General features: G+C 48.7%; 1 protein-coding gene across 4 annotated transcripts in view; it reads left to right on the plus strand.

Annotated features, from left to right (window-relative positions):
- SEMA5B (semaphorin 5B) overlaps window positions 1-21,174 on the plus strand; it is a 118,250-nt gene that overhangs the window by 82,055 nt on the left and 15,021 nt on the right. For 3 of the 4 annotated variants that reach the window (XM_060150473.1, XM_060150475.1, XM_060150472.1), the window contains exons 3-8: window positions 1,443-1,542; window positions 4,843-4,888; window positions 16,867-16,929; window positions 17,294-17,392; window positions 17,859-18,072; window positions 18,739-19,024. In XM_060150473.1, the coding sequence (XP_060006456.1) occupies window positions 1,443-1,542; window positions 4,843-4,888; window positions 16,867-16,929; window positions 17,294-17,392; window positions 17,859-18,072; window positions 18,739-19,024 (808 nt within the window). Of the gene's footprint in view, window positions 1-1,442; window positions 1,551-4,842; window positions 4,889-16,866; window positions 16,930-17,293; window positions 17,393-17,858; window positions 18,073-18,738; window positions 19,025-21,174 lie in introns of those variants that run through there. The other variant, XM_060150474.1, reaches the window with a different exon arrangement.

The raw sequence follows: 21,174 nt of genomic DNA on the forward strand, positions 1-21,174 counted from the left end.
CTGGGCCTTCTGGGAGCCAGTTACTAATACACTGTGAGGAAGAAATCTCAGGGCCTCCTCACATTCCCCTCATCTTTACCCTATCGGCGTGAAAGTTCCTCTGCCCCACAGCTTTCTCTCTTTACTGGTCAGTTCCCTCACATCCATGAAGAAGGAGCTGAAGGAGAGCTATTAAGGGGCTGTGAGCCAAGATGGGGGAAGTGGTTCTCCATTTGGAGGGAAAGTCAGCTGGGCACTGTTCCCCAGGTGTACCCTCTCCAGACCACTGCCCCATCCATCCAGAGGGCTTCGAGGTCTCCTCTGCCCACCTGGTCCCCATGAAAGACTTTGGCCTTGGCTGGGAAGATTCTTCTTGGAGACAGAGATGGGCACTGCCCACCCACCCTCCATTCCTTCCACCTCTGTGGAGTCTTGTCTGAAAACCTGAGGCTTCTTGTACAAAAGGGAGTTGACGATTATTCATACATTCATTCAAATACTTCCAGCTGCTGGGAGGAGGCTAGAGCTCCCAGAAGCAAGATTTTCCTTGTCCCTCAGGGCAAACTACCAGATTAGACACCCAGTGAGATAGGAGCTTTGATGGCAGTCAAGAAGAGGTCTATGGGAGCCCGTCACCTTGTGTGGGGGAGTCAAGGAAGGCTTCTTGGAGGAGGTGGGGTGGGGACGGGGACAAACAGGAACAGTTCCACTGAGGAAGAATAGAATTGCAACGGTTTGCAGGCTCTTGTGGGATAGACCTGGAGATGTGCACTGTGTTCTGGTTGAGTGTGGCTGGAGTGGAGGGTTTAAGGGGGAATGTATAAGCAGAAGCTTCATTCTTTCAGTGGATCACTAGATCACTAATGTGCCAGGCATTCATTCTACTTGGGAGGACAGTGGACCAGAACCCAAAGGAGTTGGGACTTTTCCTGGAGGAAACTGGGAGCTATTAAAGAGTTCTAAGCTAGAGAGTGACATAACCAGATTTGCATTTTAGAGAGATCACGTTGTTGTCTTGTGGGAAATGGGCTGGAGGGGCAAGAGTGGAAGCCATGCCAGTTAGGATGCTGTTGGCACCAGTCCAGGCAAGAGATGATGGTGGCTTGGCTAGGGAGTAGGGTGCAGAGGGCGAGATGGATGGATTTCAGAGAACGGACAGGATTTGCCAGTATGTTTGGCGTGGCTGGTGAGGGTCTCGGGGGGTCAAGGATGATTACAGGTGTCCCTTTGTGCAGCTAGGGGGTGGGTGGAGCCCTTCTCTGAGCTAGGGAACAAAGCAGGAGCAGTGACGCCACCCGCACTCCCTGTCCCCCAGCCGGCTGCTCACAGAGGTGGGCAGGCAGAACCCAGATCTCCGGGGTGCCTCTGCCTCACTGCAGCCCTTCCGTTCTTGGGTCCGATGCTGGTGCAGCTGGGAGCCCCTGGGCCAACAGTAACCGAATGGCTGCTTCTCCCTCCCCCAGATCTGAAGCCATGGGTCTCTAACTTCACCTACCCTGGAGCCCAAGATTTCTCCCAGCTCGCTCTGGATCCTTCCAGAAACCAGCTCATCGTGGGAGCCAGGTAATGAGGTACAGGAGGGTTGGGGCCAGGACTGGGGGATCAATTCTAAGCGAATTGAGTGGAGGGAATATCATTTGGCATGACCCTCTGTGGGCAGACCCTCACCCTGGGCTCCTATTCCGCCCTACCAGGCCCTCTCTGTGTCTGAATGTCAGTCCCCCAGAAAAGGAAGCAGTGGATGGGTGGGTGCGGGGAGGTGGGAAGGAAGTGACCTCCAGATCTCAGCAAGACACATTCCTCAGGGTCTGGCAGTTATCAAGGGCAGGAATGCCTGCTGGAACCTCCCAGCCCCTGTCCCTGCCATCCTGCCAGGACCTACCTAGCTGGTGTCCTCCCCATGCAGAGAAGGTGCCCAGGAGCCCCCTGCTGGCTGGCTGGCTGCCTGCACCTGGGACATGGGACATGGGCCATGTGCTTCTTTTATGAAGGACCTCACCTCCCTGTTGCCTGATATCAGTTAGCCCCACTGCCCCGATCTGGTATGCAAGGGGTAATACACTCTAGGGAGGACTTGTAGAGACTTTACAGAGCAGAGTAGGAGGAGAGAGTCCTCAAAATCATAGACCTTCAGCTCTGGTAGGGAAGGGAGCTTAGAGATGGTCTGTTCCAGTGGGACCAGAAGCATCAGCAGCATTGGGAAACTTGTTAGAAATCGAATTCTTGGGCCCTACCCCAGACCTGATGAGTCAGAAACTCTGGAGGTGGGGCCCAGCAACCTGTGTTTTAACAAGCGCTCCAGGTAAGCCTGATGAACACTGGAGTTTCAGAATCACTGGCCTAATCCAACTGTCCTCGATTTCAACATGAGGAAGCAGAGGCTGGAGTGGGGAAGGTGACCTTCCCAAGACCACGTAAACAAGATGACAACAGAGTCTGGGGACGAGAACCCAGGTCCCCTAACCTCAGGGCTAGAGTTTTTTCTGCCAACCCACGTTACCACCTCCAACTGCACTGCTGTTTTTCAGAAGCTCTCCGCCCCAGGGGTTCTGATTCAGCAGGTCTGGGGTGAGGGAGGATGGTCACTGGGTTGGATGCCTCCAGGCTCCACTGTGTAGCTGACCATCCTTGATTTCTGGGCTTTCCTGAGTGGCCCCGCCCCTTCATTTGCCACGTGAAAAGGAGGCAAGTCGAGGACGGAGCTCTGGACCAGATGAGCTGCATTCTTGTCCTGGGTAATCTTGACCTGTGAGCCTCAGTTTCCTCATCCGTAAAGTCTGGGTTATGTGATGCTGCCAACATCACAGGGCTATTAAGAAGCTGGGCTGAATGCATTTTATTTTTTTAATTTTGAAATTAACTTATTACTTTGCATCAGTGATATGTGTTATGGTATAACATTCAGAAGGTACAAAAGTGAAAAGCAGGGCCAGCCCACTATACACCAAGCAGGACCCCTCACTGGAGGCGTGCCCTGTGGTGAGTTTGCATGTCCTCTCAAAAGTAATCTCTACATATGCAAGTATACAAGAGTGTGGACCTTATTTTCCAAGCAAAGAGAATCATTGTTTTACTTTTTATGTTGAGATAATGGTAGATTTACGTGCAGTTGTAAGAAATAATACAGAGATCGCATCCTTATATCCTTCACCCCATTCCCCCCCACACAGTGGTAACATCTTGCATAACCATAATACAACACTGCAGTCAGGAAGCTGACATTAATGCCATCCTTCCACCTGATTCAGAGTCCACCAGCTTTACATATGTAGTTTTTAGACTCCTGATGCCTTTGAAATAAGACAGAGAAAGACAAACACCAAATGTTGTCATTTATATGTGGAATCTAAAAAATAAAACAAACGAATTCATATAGCAAAACAGAAACAGACTCACAGATATAGAGGACAAACTACTGGTTACCAGTGGGGAGAGGAAAGGAGGGGGGAGAGATAGGAGTCGGGGATTAAGAGAAACTATTATCTATAGAATAAATAAGCCACAAGAATAAACTGTACAGCACAGGGAAATAAAGCCAATATTTTATAATAACTTTAAATGGAGTATAAGCTATACTTTTTTTTTTTTAATTAAGACTTTTTTTTTTTAGAGCAGTTTTAGGTTGGCAGCAAACTTGACAGGAAGGTACAGAGAGTTCCCATAGACACCCCCGCCCCACGCAGGCCCAGCTTCCCTCACCACCAGTAGCCTCCACCGCAGGTGCATTTGTTACAACTGATGAACCTACACTGACACATCATCATCACCCAAAGCCCAGCGTTTACCTTAAGGTTCACTCTTGGTGGTGTACATTCTGTGGGTCTGGACAAATGTATACTATCATGTACTCATCATTAGGGTAACATACCTAGTAGTTTCACTGCCCTAAAAGTCCCCTGTGCTCTGCCTGTTCATCCCCGCCGCCACCCCACCCCCTGGCAACCGCTGATCGTTTTAATGTCTCCATAGTTCTGCCTTTTCCCGGAATATCATATAATGAAATCATACAGCATATAACCTTTCCAAATTGGCTTTTTTCACTTAGTAATATGTATTTAAGCTTCCCTACGTCTTTCCATGGCTTGATAGCTCATTTCTTTTTAACACTGAATAATATTCCATTGTCTTGATGCACCACAGTTTACCCACGCAACTACTGAAGGACATTTTGGTTGCTTCCAAGTTCTGGCAATTATGAATAAAGCTGTTATAAACATCCGTGTGCAGGTTTTTGTGTGGATATAAGTTTCCTTATTTAAGGTTTTCGAGCAGCAGGCTGATATGATGAAAGCAGTGTTTGAGGAGGATGAATCTGGCAGCCCCGTGCAGGTGGCGATGTGGAGGAGAGGAAGCATGAAGTGGCAGAGGGGCAGTTTGGGCAAGAGGAGACAGGCTGGGCCAGGGAGGTGGCCGAGGGAAGGAGGAAGATGACCTGCCTGTGTCCCCACAAGAGCTCCATGAGGCTTTATGTTGAACAGAAACAGGTTCCATGGTTGGGAAGGGGATGTGGGAGGCTGTGCCCTGGGCCTGCTGGGATGGCGGGGAACAGAGACAGCGTGGGCTCTGGGAGCAGATGCGTCTGGGTTTCAATCCCACATCCTGCACTTACTATCTCTATGATTTGGGCCATTTACCCAAACTGTTTCCTCTTCTGTAAAATGGAGTTTTCTCTCTACTCCCGGCGTGGCAGTGCAAATTAAATGAGCGAATGGAGGTGAAGCTCTCCCTGGGGTCGGCCCACTGTCAGCCGTCTGCAGTCGGCACCCAGTCCTGGCACCCCAGGAGGCAGGAGCCAGGAAGCTGTTCCTGGAGACCTACCTGCAGAACCAGCCTGACTTACCATCTCTGTTTCTGTTTTCACAGGAACTACCTCTTCAGACTCAGCCTTGCCAATGTCTCCCTCCTTCAGGTACATTTGCTTCCCTTCCCTGTAATTTCCCTGGTATTTGGGGGCTGGGGCCAGGGCAGCACAAGGAGTGAGATTCAGAATTCAACCCCCAGGGTTGAAAACAGGAGCCCTGTGTTCTTTTCACTGGCTGTGGACTCACACTGGCAGTGGGGGTAATGGCTGGGAAGATATTTGGAAGTGGGGGCGTGGCCACAGAAACACGGGGGCACACGCGGGGCTCCTGCGTTGTGAGGACAGGAGCTAGGTGCCTGTTTGCCTAGACTGAGGGGTCCCAGGACGCAGGACTTTCACTAGAACCAGTACAGTACTGGGCAAACTGGAACGGCTGGTCATGCTAAGTCCAGCTGCTAAATCCACAGGAGGGTCTCTGGGTTTGGGCCTCGAGGGAAAGGGTGGCCCTGGTTCCTTTCTTAGCCTGGCCTGAGTGATCCCCTTGTAGCTCAGCGTTTTCACTGAGCTGCGACTGATTTGTTATCTGCTGCCAGGAAGGACTCCCCCAGCGTCATTCCCTGAGTGCTTTGGGAGGCACTTTGATGGGACTCCTGGATCCAGAACATCTATCCCAGATTGAGAAACAGATGCCGTATCACCTCTGCAGAGGCTAGACGTTCTAGAGAAAGGAAGGCCATCTCTTTGTCAATGAGGGGAGGGCCTCAGTTCCTGCGTCCAGGGGACGCTTGCTGGTCTCCAGCGATCAAGTGTTCCTTGAGCACTTGCTGTGTATCAAAAGTGAGCTGGGGGCTTCCCTGGTGGCGCAGTGGTTGAGAGTCCGCCTGCCGATGCAGGGGACACGGGTTCGTGCCCCGGTCCAGGAAGATCCCACATGCCGCGGAGCGGCTGGGCCCGTGAGCCGTGGCCGCTGAGCCTGCGCGTCCGGAGCCTGTGCTCCGCAACGGGAGAGGCCACAACAGTGAGAGGCCCGCGTACCGCAAAAAAAAAAAAAAAGTGAGCTGGGGGAAGAGGGGCTATAAGACGAGCAGAGTCTCTGGCGGCTAGGGCTCACAGCACAGCCAGGAAAAGATGATGAGTGACACACAGAACCTAATTAGAGAATGGTACAAGGAGTTAGTCAGGGCCTGGGCTATTTGGTATCGTGTTTCACTACAAAGGGCAGTTGGGGAAGGGGAGACCTCCTTGGTGAGCTAGTGTGACACTCTGGTCTAGTTTCTTCTAGCTGCACCTGGGTCTAGATCCCCAGGGGCCATTGCAGCTGGTTGCCACAGAGGAGGTGCTCCACAGGGAGCAGAAAAGGTGTGACCATCCGAAAGGAGGAGCCAGGAAGAACTAGGGGAAATTGAAAAGAAATTCCATTCATCCATTTTTAATAAACATTAATAAACATTAACAAACATTTATGGAATACCTACTATATGCTGGGTCCTGTCCCAGGCATGGTACTAGGCATTTGAGATCCCAAGGTGAATCAGGCTCTGTCCCTTGCCTGAAGGAGCAAGCACATAAGAGTTCATAAATGATTCCCTTTCCTGGATGGGACATGTTCCTGGGGCCTGGGCTGGAGCAAGGTGGAGTAAATTCCCAGAGGCAGCATCCCATGTCCTGCCAGCTTGGGTGGTCACAAGCAGCCCAGCCAGAGCCTAGTTTCCAAGTGACTTCCATGGGAAATGAAGCCAAGATGCCAAACCCTGCAGGTCAGGGCCTGGGGGCAGCCAGTGCACAGATGGTCCAAAGTGGGTGGGAGGAAGTGGATCCAAAGGTCCTGCCTTATGCTCAGGAGAAAGTTGGCTTTTTATTAAGTTCCCATGGTCAGCAAATGAAAGTCTTCTGGAACAGTAAAGTGGCCAAAGTGGGGAAAGAGAGACAGATGCACAGAAATAACGGCAGTGCTGTGGGAAGCATGTAAGAAGGGATGCATGCCAGGTGCCAGGTGCCCAGAGGCATGAGGAACCCCCAGACTCCGCAGGGTCTGAAAAGTCTTCCCAGAGAGCTGCCCTTGGGCAGCAGTTTGAAGGATGGGGGTTGGCCAGGCAGCTAAGGAGGAGACAAGGTGTGAAATAGCATGGAGCACTGAGGGGGCCAGTGTGGCAGGATCGTGGGGTGGGAGTGGGATAAAGGTAGGAGATGAGGCCCAGGAAGAGAGAGAGGCTACATCACAGAGGGTCTTCATGGCTGAGCAGAGGGGTCCATATTTTATTTTGAAGGCAAAGAGGTATAAGCCGAGAAGTGGCATGAACAGATCTGGTGTTCAGATCACCCAGCCCAATGCAGAGAATGCATTAGCAGAGGAGCTCGTTAGGAGAAACGGCAATAATCCCGGTGATTGATGGGGACTATTGAATTAAGGCAGCAGAGTGGGGGTGGAGAGAAGAAAGGAAATGATCTCCAGGTGGCAGAATCATAGCATCACGCGGCTCCACAGAGCACCAGGCACATTGTCTTCTGCGTGAAGGTGACCCCTAGAGTTGGGAAGCTGGCAGCCCTGGAGGGCTTAGCGAAGGCTTGGACTACAGTGGTACCACCTAGGTTTCTGGCTTGCAGAGCTGGGTAGCATAAATCAGGATGGGACTGGAGCTAGCCTGACTCTAGACACTGGTTCTCCCTCGGTTGCCCGCTAGAATCACCAGAGGAGCTTCACAAAGCACTGATGCCCAAGAGGTTCTGTTCTAGGGTACAGCCGGGCACTGGGATTTTTAAAGGCTCCCAGGTGATTCCTTTGTGCAGCCAGATATAGGAACCACTGCTCTAGGATGTTAAGGCCTTTTTTGTAGATGCTGCCCAACTGGTTCGGCTTCCCCAGTTGTCCTTGACAGTTGACCTGCAGGTCCTGGGTCCCGTCCCTTACCAGATGTTAGGACCCTCCGGCTTGAAGCTGAGGCCTGGCGTTTGGTTCATTCTGCTCCGCGTGGATCTGGTCTCAGCCATGGGAAGGTACCTTCTGCCAGCCCTATCACTCATGATTGAGGCAGGAGCTGGGCCTCTGGGGCTTTTCTGAAGGCTTTTCTGCAGACCAGCCACAGCTGCACCAGGAATTGGTTTTACCACCTTCCCAGGGTGTCTCTTAGGGCCTGACTCCAGGAGTTCCGATTGGATTCTTTGCAACAGAGCTAAGGAGATAAATAAATACAATTCATGTTCACATCCCCACCTCCCCACCATAGGGGGAACCACCTAGCCACAAAGAGGAGGGAACGAGAGAGAAGTTAGAGCGGGCTGTCCAGCATCCCCTCGACCAGGCAGGAGGCCGACCTCAGCCTCTGGTCTCCTGGTTTGTACTCTGATGAGAAAGCCCTGCCTTTTGACCATGAAAGCTGGACTTCATTGAGCACTCCTCCATTGCCCTGTCTGGGGCTTTGGGTTCCTGTTTATAAGCTTTCAGTCCACAGCATCTGCTATCACAATTGGCTCACAGCAACTAAGTGCTAAAAATGAGCTGCACCCCTTTGCTGAAAAGAGGAGACAGGGTCAAGGCCTCCCTGCTCCCCAGCCCAGCTTCCTTTACTCTCCGTCCTGCCTGGTGCACACACGCAGTTATAAATCTCCATTACAGACAACTGATCCTCCCACGTGGCCCCAGTGTATGATTTAACCAAACGTAAACCTCAGTGCTTTATTGATAGTTTAAATAATTAACATCCCTTAAAGAAAAATCTAAATGTAAACAGTTTATGCAAACCAATGTCCATTAAAAGGACTTCTAAGTACCTAACCCCTGTTAAATAATTTGTGAAAACTACTCTGCCTTAAGGAAAATAGAAAAACCCAGCTTCCTTCCAAGTCTCTAAGCAGCAAGGGAGGAGAGATGCAGGTAGCGGCAGAGGGGGCAGGGTGTGTGTGTGCCTGTGTGTGTGTGTGTGTGTGTGTGTGTGTGTGTGTGTGTGTGTGTGTGCCCGCGCACGCGCACACCCGTGCTTGCAGAAGGGGAGGGGAAACCAAATCAGCTCACCAGTGATTGTCATTTATCACTGTAACTTAATAAACTGGAGTGGGAAAGAAAAGGTGGCGAGTGGTCGACAGTGTCAGGGGGATGCTGAGTGATAAGCTTACCTGGATTGGTCAATCAGGAGCTCATGAGCCACCTGTGCCACAGCAGTTCCAGAGGATGACATGGCTGGAGGCCTAATTGCAATGGATGTATGATCTTGGGCTGCCACGTGTCCTGCATGTGCAGACATGGGGACTGTTCTGCACATATGCATCAGGATGCACATGGGGCTTTGTTTGCACCTGGGCAGATGGTGAGGCTGATCCTGAGCTCTTTTCTAGTTGTCTCCACATTGTCCAAACTAAGCTGGCAGCTCCATAGTTTTTTGAAATCTAAACTCTGATGAGCGGTGGACTTAATGCTCAGCTGTTTTAATGTTCAGCCATCGTCTCTGGTGTCCAGGGGTGCTGCTGAGTCTGTAAGGAGATTATCCAATTCCTGGCTGTCTCAACTGCTCTCCCCATACCAGAAAACCATGCAGTTTCTCTTTGCTAGAGATTTTGCCATCCTGGAATTTCTGGGACAGTCCTAGTTTAAGGCGTTCTGCATGGCCGATTGATCATACACATCTTATCTCCACTCCTTCACAAAATTCACTAAAAGGACAGTGAGAAATTTTAAAAGGTACAGATCTGCAATGACAGAGAGAACAAAAGAGATGTCAGTAGAGAAGAGATTAAATGTATTCTAGGAAGGTGGAAAATGGATGGAGCAAATCATAACCAATTTAGTAGAGCAGAACAGTTTACAGAGGGAGATATGCCAGAGAAGCATGATGACTCCCCAGAAGGCCTCAGAAATTGGGGTGTTGGATATTGTGGAATGTGAGGATGAGGTACAAGGCTAAAAGGGGGAAATGGTTGAAATTATCTAAATTGAGAGGTCAGAACCCAAATCTCCTGTCCCATCCCACACAGTAATCCCTTCCTCCATTTCCCCCTCCCCCAATAAAGGGAGATTAAGACCATTTTTTTTCATTAAAAAAAATTTTTATTGAAGTGTAGTTGATTTGCAAAGTTGTGCTAATTTCTTCTGTGCAGCAAAGTGACTCAGTTATACATATATATATATATATATATATATACTTTTTCATAGTCCTTTCCATTTTGTTTTGTCACAGGATATTGAATATAGTCCCCTGTGCTATACAGTAGGACCTTGTTGTTTATCCATCCTGTATATAATAATTTGTCTCTGCTAATCCCAAACTCCCATTCTTTCCCTCCCCTCCCCTGCCTTGGCAACCACAACTCTATTCTCTATGTCTGTGAGTCGTTCTGTATTGTAGATATGTTCATTTGTGCCGTATTTTAGATTCCACATATAAGTGATATCATATTTGTCTTTCTCTTTCTGACTTACTTTGTTCATTATGCTAATCTCTAGGTTCATCCATGTTGCTGCAAATGGCATTATTTCATTCTTTTTGATGGCTGAGTAACGTTCCATTGTCTATATATGCCACATCTTCTTTATTCATTCATCTGTTGATGGACATTTAGGTTGTTTCCATGTCTTGGCTATTGTAAACAGTGCTGCTGTGAACATAGGGGTGCATGTATCTTCTTGAATTATACTTTTGTCTGGGTATACACCCAGGAGTGGAATTGCTGGATCATGTGGCAACTCTAGTTTTAGTTTTTTTGAGGAACCTCCATACTTTTTCCATAGCTGCTGCACCAGTTTACATTCCCACCAACAGTGTAAGAGTGTTCCCAGTTCTCCACACCCTCTCCAGCGTTTGTTATTTATAAACTTTTTAATGATGGACATTCTGACAGGTGTGACCTGGTACCTTGTTGTAGTTTTGATTTGCATTTCTCTAATAATTAGCAATACTGAGCATCTTTTGATGTGCCTATTGGCCATCTGTATGTCTTCTTTGGAGAAATGTCTATTTAGGTCTTCTGCCCATTTTTCGATTGGGTTGTTTGGGTTTTTTTGTTGTTGAGTTGCATGAGCTGTTTGCATATTTTGGAAGTTAAGCCCTCGTTGGTCGCATCATTTGCAAATATTTTCTCCCAGTTCGTAGGTTGTCTTTTCATTTTGTTTGTGGTTTCCTTTGCTGTGCAAAAACTTGTAAGTTTGAGTAGGTCCCATTTGTTTATTTTTGTTTTTACTTCTATTGCCTTTGGAGACTGACCTAAGAAAACATTGGTACAGTTTATGTCAGAGAATGTTTTGCCTGTGCTCTCTTCTAGGAGTTTTATGGTGTCATATCTTATGTTTAAGTCTTTAAGCTGTTTTGGTTTATTTTTGTGCATGGTGTAAGGGTGTCTTCTAACTTCATTGATTTGCATGCAGCTGTCCAACTTCCCCAGCACGACTTCCTGAAGAGACTTTTTTCCCATTTTATATTCTTGCCTCCTTTGTCAAAGATTAATTGACCCTACGGTGTGGGGTTTTTTCTGGGCTCTCTATTCTGTTCCACTTATCCATCTGTCTGTTTTTGTGCCAATGCCACGTTGTTTTGATTACTGTAGCTTTGTAGTATTGTCTGAAGTCTGGGAGGGTTATGCCTCCTGCTTTAAGACCCTTTCTTTAAAGACCCAACTGGTGAGCCTCCAAATTTGGAGATTCCAGGAAAGGTGAAATCGCACTGATGGGGTACGGGGCTAGAACAATATTTCTTTTTCTCTCTTTGTGCAATTTATTTATTGAAGAAAACTGGTCATTTGTTCTATAGTGTTTCCCACAATCCTGACTTTGCTGATTGTAATCCAAATGGTACAATTTAATGTATTCCTCTGTTCCCTGTATCATCTGTGAATTGATTGTTAGATTTAAAGACTTTATTTAGTTTAGATTCTGGCAAGATTACTTCAGAGGTGTTATTGTGTACTTTTTTAGGTGGTACATAGTATCCAATTTTCTCTGTTTTTTTTTTTTAATGTTAGCAGCCATTGATGATTGTTTCCCAGATCCATTAATTCTTTAGGTATTACAGTATATTAGCCAGACTACTTCTACAAGGAGAAACTTCTCCTCATCTCCTATTTGATTAGCCAATGATACAGTCATATAGAAAAGGCAGGATAAATATTTGATACTCTGTCTTTATTCACCAGTTTTCAAATAATGAACTGGCTTGGAAGTATCTGTCAATGATGATCAGTTAATTTAATTTTATTATTATTACAGACTCATGGCTTTAAACATTGTGGGTGTTGCAACCTATTACATTTATCTCTCACGACTATCCCATCTTTCGCCAGTAGGGGGCCTCTTCAAATTGGCTCCTGGCCCTGTGACACTATGACCCTAGTGGTCTTTGCTTCCTTACTATTTGGTGTGAGGAGATATCTAGGCTCACCTTGTACATTTCCTGCCCCAGACCTAGAATTAGTCGTTACTCCAAGAAATCTTGGCTCCTTTCAGTGGGAAATGGTTAATGATTTATTTTAAAATATCAATAGCCAAAAATCACCAGACATTTGAGGAAAGCCTCTACAGGGAAAGGGAAAGATCAAAACAAACAAGCAAACAGAATGAAGGAAGCTGTAAGAAACAGGGACAATGCAAGACATACAAGAAAACACTTTGTAAATTAATTTTAAAAACTAATTAGAATCTTCTGAGATATAAGAATACATTTTGTTTATAAAACATTAAATTAAAAATGAAAATTTAAAAAGTGATTGGGGAAATAAAAATTGAATGGAAGGATTAGAAGATAAAGTTGAAGAAATATCTCTCAGAAATTAGAACGACAAAAAAAAAGAAATGAAAAACAGAGAAAAAATGAGAAATAACAGAAAACTAGAGGATCAATGCACAAGGGCCAACAGTGGATTGGATTAATAAGAGTTACAAAAAAGAGAACAGAGAAAAAAATGAGGAAGAAATTATGGATGAAATAACATAAGAAAATTTGCCAAAATAGAGGATGAGTCTTCACATTGAAAGGGCTGACTGAGTTCCCAAAAGAGACCCTGCACTAAGGCACATCACTGTGAATTTCAGGATACTGTTATCAAAGGTGATTCTAAAAGCTTTTAGCTTTTTTTTCTAAAGAGAAAAAGGAAAAGAAAACGATCACTACAAAAGATTGGGAATAAGAATTACACCAGACTTCTCAGTAGCAACACTGGAATCTAGAAGACAATGGAGGAATAAATGCCTTTACAATTCTGAGTGAAAATTATTTTCAACTTAGAATTCTATACCAAAATGATCAATCAAGTATGAAGATAGAATGAATCAGACATGCAAGAATTTTTAAAAATTGATCTACCATGTTCCTTTTCATAGGAAGATACTGGAGATGTGTTCTACCAAAATAAGCAAGTAATTCAAGAAAGGGGAAACACAGGATTCAGCAAACAGGAGAGGAGTGGAGGTAAGTCCCAGGTTAACAGCCAAACAGGAGACCTCAAGAGCAACCAGGTCACACTGGGGCAGGAGGCTGGAGGCTGGCAGGAGGAAGAGAATGGGAATTAATAGGTTATCTGAACCATTTGTGTGTACAGTTAGCAGATGATATTGAGAGGGACTGTTGGGCATTAGGGAAAAATCAGTGATAGGTATGTTGTAAAACAAGCCAATGAAGAAAATCAAGACAATTATTCAGTCCAGGAAAAACAAAAAGTTGGTCAAGAAAGGATACCTCATCAGAACAGGTATATTTCATTGATTCTCAGAGGCATATGTTTTCACATTTTACTGAGTCTGAAGTCAGGCCATGTCTTTCTGTCAAAGGCATCTTACAGTCACCATTGGCCAGACCACAGTCCTGATGGAGTTGTCTCTACCTGTGAAGGTGTGAACTTGGTCATTATTCCTGGTGTTCTCACCCAGCAACAGCCACCCATTGATATCTCAGCCCACAAACCATTTTAGAATCATATGAGGAGGAACTAGGAGTCCTGGTTGGTCAGAAAACCTTCTGTGGACACCTGCTGGTAAGATCAAGAAGGTGCCAGCATCCAACCTGCAGAATGGGGGCCATGATTGGAAGAAAATTCTGGAAACCAGAGAGGAATACTCTTGAAGAATTGCTGCATCACTGGCTTCCTGGGTGGTTCAAAAAACGATAGTCTAAAACAAGCAAACAAACAAAACAACAGAAAATGAGCACTGATGACAATAGAAAAGTGATTCAGAAGAGATGAACTCTGAATTCAGAGAAGGTTTAAGAATGTTTAATTAATTTTGCTTACATTTTTCTTTTTTGTGTGCACAAGATTAATATCTGATTAAATATATATCTAAATAAGAGCACTTCCAATAAACTTACTTTAAAAATATAAGTAATAAAGGAGTTCGGCAGTATGTTTTCTTTCTTCATGGTTCCTATTACGATAGATGGTGTCTTACATTCAGTGAACTCTGGGGTTCTAGTTGGTAGCAGTGAACAATTTTCACACATTCACAATAAAGTAAATACCAGTGTTGATTTTAAAGTATTAAATAATTATATTAAAATATTAAATAATTAATATTACATAATTATAATGGGAGGACAGGGAGAGGGGAAATGTATGTGTGCTTTGGGGTGGGGAGAAATGGGGGTGGGTAAGTGGAAAAAAATCTTCACCTCCGTAACAGGAAGTCAGAAGATGAAGTCTGAGATTGACACACATATATATTTTTATTTTGCGGTACGCGGGCCTCTCACTGTTGTGGCCTCTCCTGTTGCGGAGCACAGGCTCCGGACGCGCAGGCTCAGCGGCCATGGCTCACGGGCCCAGCCGCTCCGCGGCATGTGGGATCTTCCCGGACCGGGGCACGAACCCATGTCCCCTGCATCGGCAGGCGGACTCTCAACCACTGCACCACCAGGGAAGCCCATGACACATATTTTTGAGAAATTGGATTTTTAAAAAAACACATACAGAAAAATAGCTAAAGGAGTCTAAAGTATTTTCCTTGGGAAATGGGGTTGGGGTGTGGGAAGAGTCGGTTGCTAGGGGCTTCTTAAATTACTTTTTCATACTATTTAACTTTTTCAACTCTGCGCATCATTATTTTGATAAAAATATTTTTTAAAATAAAAATAAATAAAATGACTCAAGCCTGTTCTGTGCTGTTGTCATTATAAATATACATATTCTTTTCAGGCCATATGTTCTAACTTTTGGTTTGAGAAATCTACTCACTGTGAGAGGCTGCAGGATGTAACAGAGAGAGCTTAGCTCTAATGTCAGCTGTCTGCGTTTGCATCTTGGGTTTGTTGCTTACTCGCTTTGTGACCTTGGGAAAATTGCTCAACTTCTCTGAGCTTCATTTTCCTCACCTGTAAAATGAAGAGAGAGGTGTGTCAAGTGCCTGTCCTGGTGCTCAGCTCCATGTGACTTTGTCTACACCTTTTGATTGTACACAGTTGTCCCCCATGAGCCCCAACCCTCACAATGGGTTTCCCACCCCCTTAGAAATAAGGCTGACCCCTTTAAAGTGCCCCGGTGCTCAGGGACCCCAAGGGCCCTTTGTCCACACAGTCGCCCTGCAGCCACCCACTGTCCAGAGCTTTAGGCCTGGACATCGGCAGTATATGTGGGTCATTGCCCTTTTCTGCCCCCAGAGGCCCTGAGTTTGCTTGTTCATATCCCTCTTTCTTCTCACATCAGGCTCAGTCTTGGAGCTGATGTGGTGTTGAGTATGACAATGGCTCCATTGTTCCTGGCCAGAAGCCCATGGCTCTGTGGCCAGATGCCAAGGGTCATTTGCCCTTCTCCAAGTTCTGGGAGCAGAGACCTGAGCTCCAGGCCTGGCATGGCAGGATGAGCCCAGCCTGGTCATCGATCTGATGGAGGCATGACCAAACTCACCACCCAGCTCCCAAATCCAGGGTCTGCAGAAGTCAGCCCTCCCACTGCCCCACCAGGCAGGCGCCCTGGGGCTGTGGGTGAGCTGCAGCCTGGACTGCAGAGAGCAGCCCAGCCGCTCCAGCTCCCAGCACCTCTTCCCCTCCCACATCCTGGGTCCTGGAGCTCGGCAGGCAGTGACTGCACGCCTAGAAGGAGCTTTGTTAGAAATTAAAAGCAGGTGGGTTGTTTTTCTTTCTTTTTCTTTTTCTTTTTTTTTTGTTTGCCCATTTGGATCGAGGAGCTGCTTGCTCAGGGCTCCCTCTCCCAGGACAGGTGGGCAGTTCATGTTTATACATGTGACCCAGAAGTATATGATGAGCCACACTCCAGGGCGGACACTGCCTGGACGTGAAGGGTAGCACTTCTCCCTCCAGCTGCTCTTCGGTGACTGGGAGGGCTCTCAGAGAGTATAGGCAGAACAGATGAAGGGGAGCAGCGTTTTCTGGTGGGGACAGCCCTCTCCTAAAGCCCTGGGCACTGGAGAACATGCAATGTCCTTTGAGTCCCTGAGTGGAAGCTGTGTCCCCAAAACATGACCCCACGATAGAGCATGAGTGATACTACAGGGAAACAAGGAAGCAGCCTGTACAGAGGTGGGGCGAGGGTAGCAAGTAAGAAAGGGGAAGTCCTAGGTCCTTGAGACAGTGGGATGAAGAGGAAAAAAACATGTAGCCTTTGAACCAGGGATGTGGGTTCCAATCTCTGCTCTACCACATACCAGCGGCAAGTCACGCAGAACTTTGCAGCGTTGGAGTGGGCAGGTGAAATCGATCTCCTGTATCTAAGATTGGCCGATCTAGCCTTTCCTCCCTCCCTGCCTCCCATTCATTCGAGGGACATCTGGCACATACTGGAGGCACAATTCCGATCTCCCACTCAGGGCCTGGGGTGGGAATGAAGGTCCTTGGCCACTCAAAGTTCCTTGGCTAACCTGGGGAAGGAAGGGGTGGGGAGGTCCCAGGCCAGAGCCGCGTGGGGACGATGTGGGCTAAGGCGGTTTTTACTCCAGGCTTCCCCGACCCGAGCAGGTGTAGAGGGTTTTGGGCTGAGGGGTTGTCTAGGGGTAAGGAGTCCGGCAGCCCTGCCGGATCCACGTGGATGTTGTGAGAGGAACCTTACCCTGCAGGCCGTGGCTGGCCCTTTCCCAGCTCTCTGTCCTCTCCAGCCACGGCTGCTGCCTGCTCTGGCTGTGAGGGGCACAGCCGTGTGATGTCTGTGTGCTCCTCCCACAGGCCACAGAGTGGGCCTCCAACGAGGACACGCGCCGCTCCTGCCAAAGCAAAGGGAAGACCGAGGTACGTGGCCTTGGCAGCCAGGGGCCTGGCTTAGAGCCGGCGGGAGGCTTGTGGTTGTAGGGATGGAGGGGCACCATGTGGGCACGAGGCCACCTGCATGAGAGGCCCAGCCTGGAGGAGCCAGGGGCTCCTGGTGCAGGCGAGGATGCAGGCTGAGCATCTGAGTGGGTGGTGAGGCAGGGAGCTGGCCCGGGAGGGAGGTGGGGGGAGGGGAGACATCCACAGATGCAACCTCAGCTTCAGAGTGCGGTGGATCTGGAGCAGAGTGCTTTCGAATATTTGCGGTGCAGTGGCGTGACGGAAAGACACCCAGCTCTGCAGCTGGAGAGCTCGTCCCTCTATTACTTCCCCTTTGTTGCTTCAGGAGGAGTGTCAGAACTACGTGCGAGTCCTGATTGTCACTGGCCGGAAAGTGTTCATGTGTGGGACAAATGCCTTTTCGCCAGTGTGCTCCAGCAGACAGGTGAGGGCTGTGCAGCGTCCGGCAGACAGAGGGGGACACCAAGAGGTTCCCTCACTCAGGCACACAGCCTGGGAATGGGGCTGTCAGTTCAACACAAAAACCGAAACGAAAAGGATGCCCAGTTCGATTTGAATTTCAGGTAAAAAACAAACAGTATGTTAGTATCAGTATGTCCCAGGCAAGATTGGGGGCATCCTTACACTAAAAAATTATTCGTTGTTCATCAAAATTCAACCTCACCTTAGAGGTGAGGCAGTTATGGCAATTGCCCTGACTCTTGGCACACCTTCCCCTCCATGATGGCTGCTCCCTCAGAGGGACTGTGGGGTGGGCAGTGAGGGGGAGGGGGAGGGAAGCAGAGGCCTAGAGAGACCAGGGACCCAGGAGGAAACAAAACTCTGGCGGGGAAAGAACAGGCAGCCCCAGGGTCTCGGGGAAAAGCACATCATCTCCCCATTATCCCCAGGTGGGGAACCTCAGCCGGACCGTGGAGAAGATCAACGGTGTGGCCCGCTGCCCCTACGACCCGCGCCACAACTCCACAGCCGTCATCTCCTCCCAGGGGGAGCTCTACGCAGCCACGGTCATCGACTTCTCAGGTCGGGACCCCGCCATCTACCGCAGCCTGGGCAGCAGGCCACCGCTTCGTACCGCCCAGTATAACTCCAAGTGGCTCAATGGTAAGGAGATCCAGCCCCGGGGGGCTCCCCTGGTCCTAAGCCAGCCAACCCACCCTGACCCCCATCAGTTTCCTTCCTGCCCAACCAAAGTGGGGCAGATGGTCACCCAAGGACCACAGCATGTTGGAGAGGGACTGTGGATGAAATCACAGATGTCCTGAGGACCCAGAGCAGATAGAGGGCAGGCTACGAAGGGAGAGAAAGAGTTAGGAATTGATGAGGAGGAAAGGTTATGGGAAAGAAGAGATCGGAGGAGGGTGATTTGAGTTTCTTGCCCCTTGGAGTTGAATCCCTGCTTCTCCACTAACGAGCTGTGTGGCCTTGAGCAAGTACTTGACCTCTCTGTGCCACAATGGTCTCATCTGTAATATGGGGACGATCATAGTATATACCTCATAGCTTGTTAAGAGGACCAAACGGGTTAATCCATATAAAGTACTTATAACAGTGTCTGGTACACAGTGAGCGCTCAGTCATCCATGTTAACTATTATTATAACTGCACTTTGCGTTGGAGGTGGGAACAGGGTTAGAGCCCCCAGGTCACCAAGCTGGTGGGGGGTTGTCAGGATGCCCATCGGAGGAAATGGAAGTAGTCGAGTACTCCCAACTCTGCCCCTTCCTTCCTCCTGGCCTGACCCACCCCTTGCTCCTCTTCTGCCCCCAGAGCCAAACTTTGTAGCAGCCTATGATATCGGGCTGTTCGCGTACTTCTTGCTGCGGGAGAACGCGGTGGAGCATGACTGTGGACGCACCGTGTACTCTCGGGTGGCCCGCGTGTGCAAGAATGACATGGGGGGCCGGTTCCTGCTGGAGGACACTTGGACCACGTTCATGAAGGCCCGGCTCAACTGCTCCCGCCCGGGTGAGGTCCCCTTCTACTACAACGAGCTGCAGAGTGCCTTCCACCTGCCGGAGCAGGACCTCATCTACGGGGTCTTCACCACTAATGTGTGAGTCCCTGCCCTCCCCCCACCCCGGATGTCAGGAATGCACTCTGAACTGCTTCGAAGCCTGATGGCTTTGGGCAGGTCCGTCTCTGAGCCCTTGTTTCTCTTTCTGTAAAATGGGGATTGCTGTGCCTTCTGCACTGGGTCCTCTGAGGATTTTGTGACTCGCTGCCTCCTGAGAGGTGAGCCCTTGTTCTGGGTTGCTGTGATGGGCAGGCCTAGGCCAGATATGAAGAAAGTAAAAGGAGCTGGATTTTGGCTCCGGGAAGGAAGAACTTGCTGGTGATGAAAGCGAAATAGGCTGCCTTCAGTGAGGGGATGGCAGCCTCAGGAGGGTCCAGCAGCTTCCCGTCGGGGAGGCTCAGAGGGGACTCTTCACCCTTCCAACCTCAGGACTCCATGATCCTGCTAAATCGATCAGAGTCTTCTGGCAATCCCGACTGCCCTGGAAAACCCAGGCTGGGAATTAGAGCCCCTTTTGTTTCCTAAGTGTGAGGAAGGGTAACCCTCATGGAGATCATGAGACCCTCCTTCCACAGCCTCTTCTGTTTAAAGGCTGACCCATTCAGGTGATTTTTTTATAGAGAATGCTGAATGGGCGGCAGAGACCAAGAAGCACATTTGTTGTACAGGATGCTGTGCTGGGTTCTTTGTAAGGACAGAAACATATGAAGCATAGAGTGGAGTTTGCTTACCTAGGGCCCCAGATAGCAGGCACTGGATGAGGGCCAGGTTAGCTACAGGAAGGATAGTCTAAGGGGATGGACAGGGAGGAGAGTAAAGCCGGGAAGCTGGAGCAGAGAAGCCATCCAAGCCAGGGGACAGACATGCAGCACAGCCCACACAGGCCATGAGCTGACAGCGGGGACTTAGTGACCAGCCCGCTGTCAGCAGCAGAAGGTGGGCAGCCGTGAGCACAGGGCAGGAGTCACTGCAGACGCATCAAGGGAAAATAGCATTAGTGTAGACTGCAAATTGTTTATATATTGTGCACCTTCACCATGCCCCAGGTTCTTGTCATGGTGGAGGTCAGGGGGATGGGGGACACACCAGTGGGCAAGAGCAGCCCTGACTCTGCCCATAAGGACCTTACATTCTCGAGAAGGGCCAGTTTTAACTGTAATAAATCCTACAGAGGGCAGTGTGCAGAGAAGCTGTGATCAGTGTGGAGGGTCGATGATCAGGGAAGGCTTCCTGTAGAAAGTGACATCTACAGGATGACTGGGAATTATCCTGTAGCTAGGGGAGAGGAGCGTTGCAGCCCGAGAGAACAACATGTGCAAAGCTTGGGGTGGGAAAAAATGTTGGAGGAACTGAGAGGAGACCCGTGTGGCAGGAACCTGGCAGGTGAAGACGGGAGAGTCAGCCGAGGGGTGGGCATGGGAGGATTATGCCTGGAAGGGCCTTGTAGACTGCTTTAAGGGTTTTGATCTTTATCCTAAGAGTAAGGAGATGTTATTGGAGGGTTTGAAGGAGGACAGGGACTAGCTCAGATGTGCATTTTGTAACACTCACTCCGGCTGCTGTGTGGATAATGGATCGGAGGAGACTGGACGGGCTGCAGGGACAGTGCAGCATCCTGGAGGAGACAGTGGGGACTGCGACCAGGCAGAGGGGAGCGAAATGCACACATTTGGGAGAGGGACTGAGTGCAGAGAACAGCCCTGGAAACACTTGGTGCAGTGGTATCCTCTCTCCAAACTGCCCACATCAGACTCATAGAAACGTCTGAATCCATGACTGAAAGGGATCTGAGAGGTCATCTGGCTGCGGGTGGTGGGCTGCAGCATAGATTACTGGTTTGGCAACGAAGTTGTTGTTGCGTTTTCTTTTTTTTTTTTTTTTTTTTTGCGGTACGCGGGCCTCTCACTGTTGTGGCCCCTCCCGTTGCGGAGCACAGGTTCCAGACGCGCAGGCTCAGCGGCCATGGCTCACGGGCCCAGCCACTCCGTGGCATGTGGGATCCTCCCGGACTGGGGCACAAGCCCGTGTCCCCTGCATCGGCAGGCGGACTCTCAACCACTGCGCCACCAGAGAAGCCCTCTTTTTTTAAAATAAAATAAATAAAGCAGAATCGATCGGAATAAAAATATCAGAGTATAATGTATTTAGTAAGGGTACACATTGCTTCATGAAAATTCATTGCAAATATG

The sequence above is a fragment of the Lagenorhynchus albirostris genome, chromosome 5, assembly GCF_949774975.1.
Source record: "Lagenorhynchus albirostris chromosome 5, mLagAlb1.1, whole genome shotgun sequence".
NCBI classification, from domain to species: Eukaryota; Metazoa; Chordata; class Mammalia; order Artiodactyla; family Delphinidae; genus Lagenorhynchus; species Lagenorhynchus albirostris.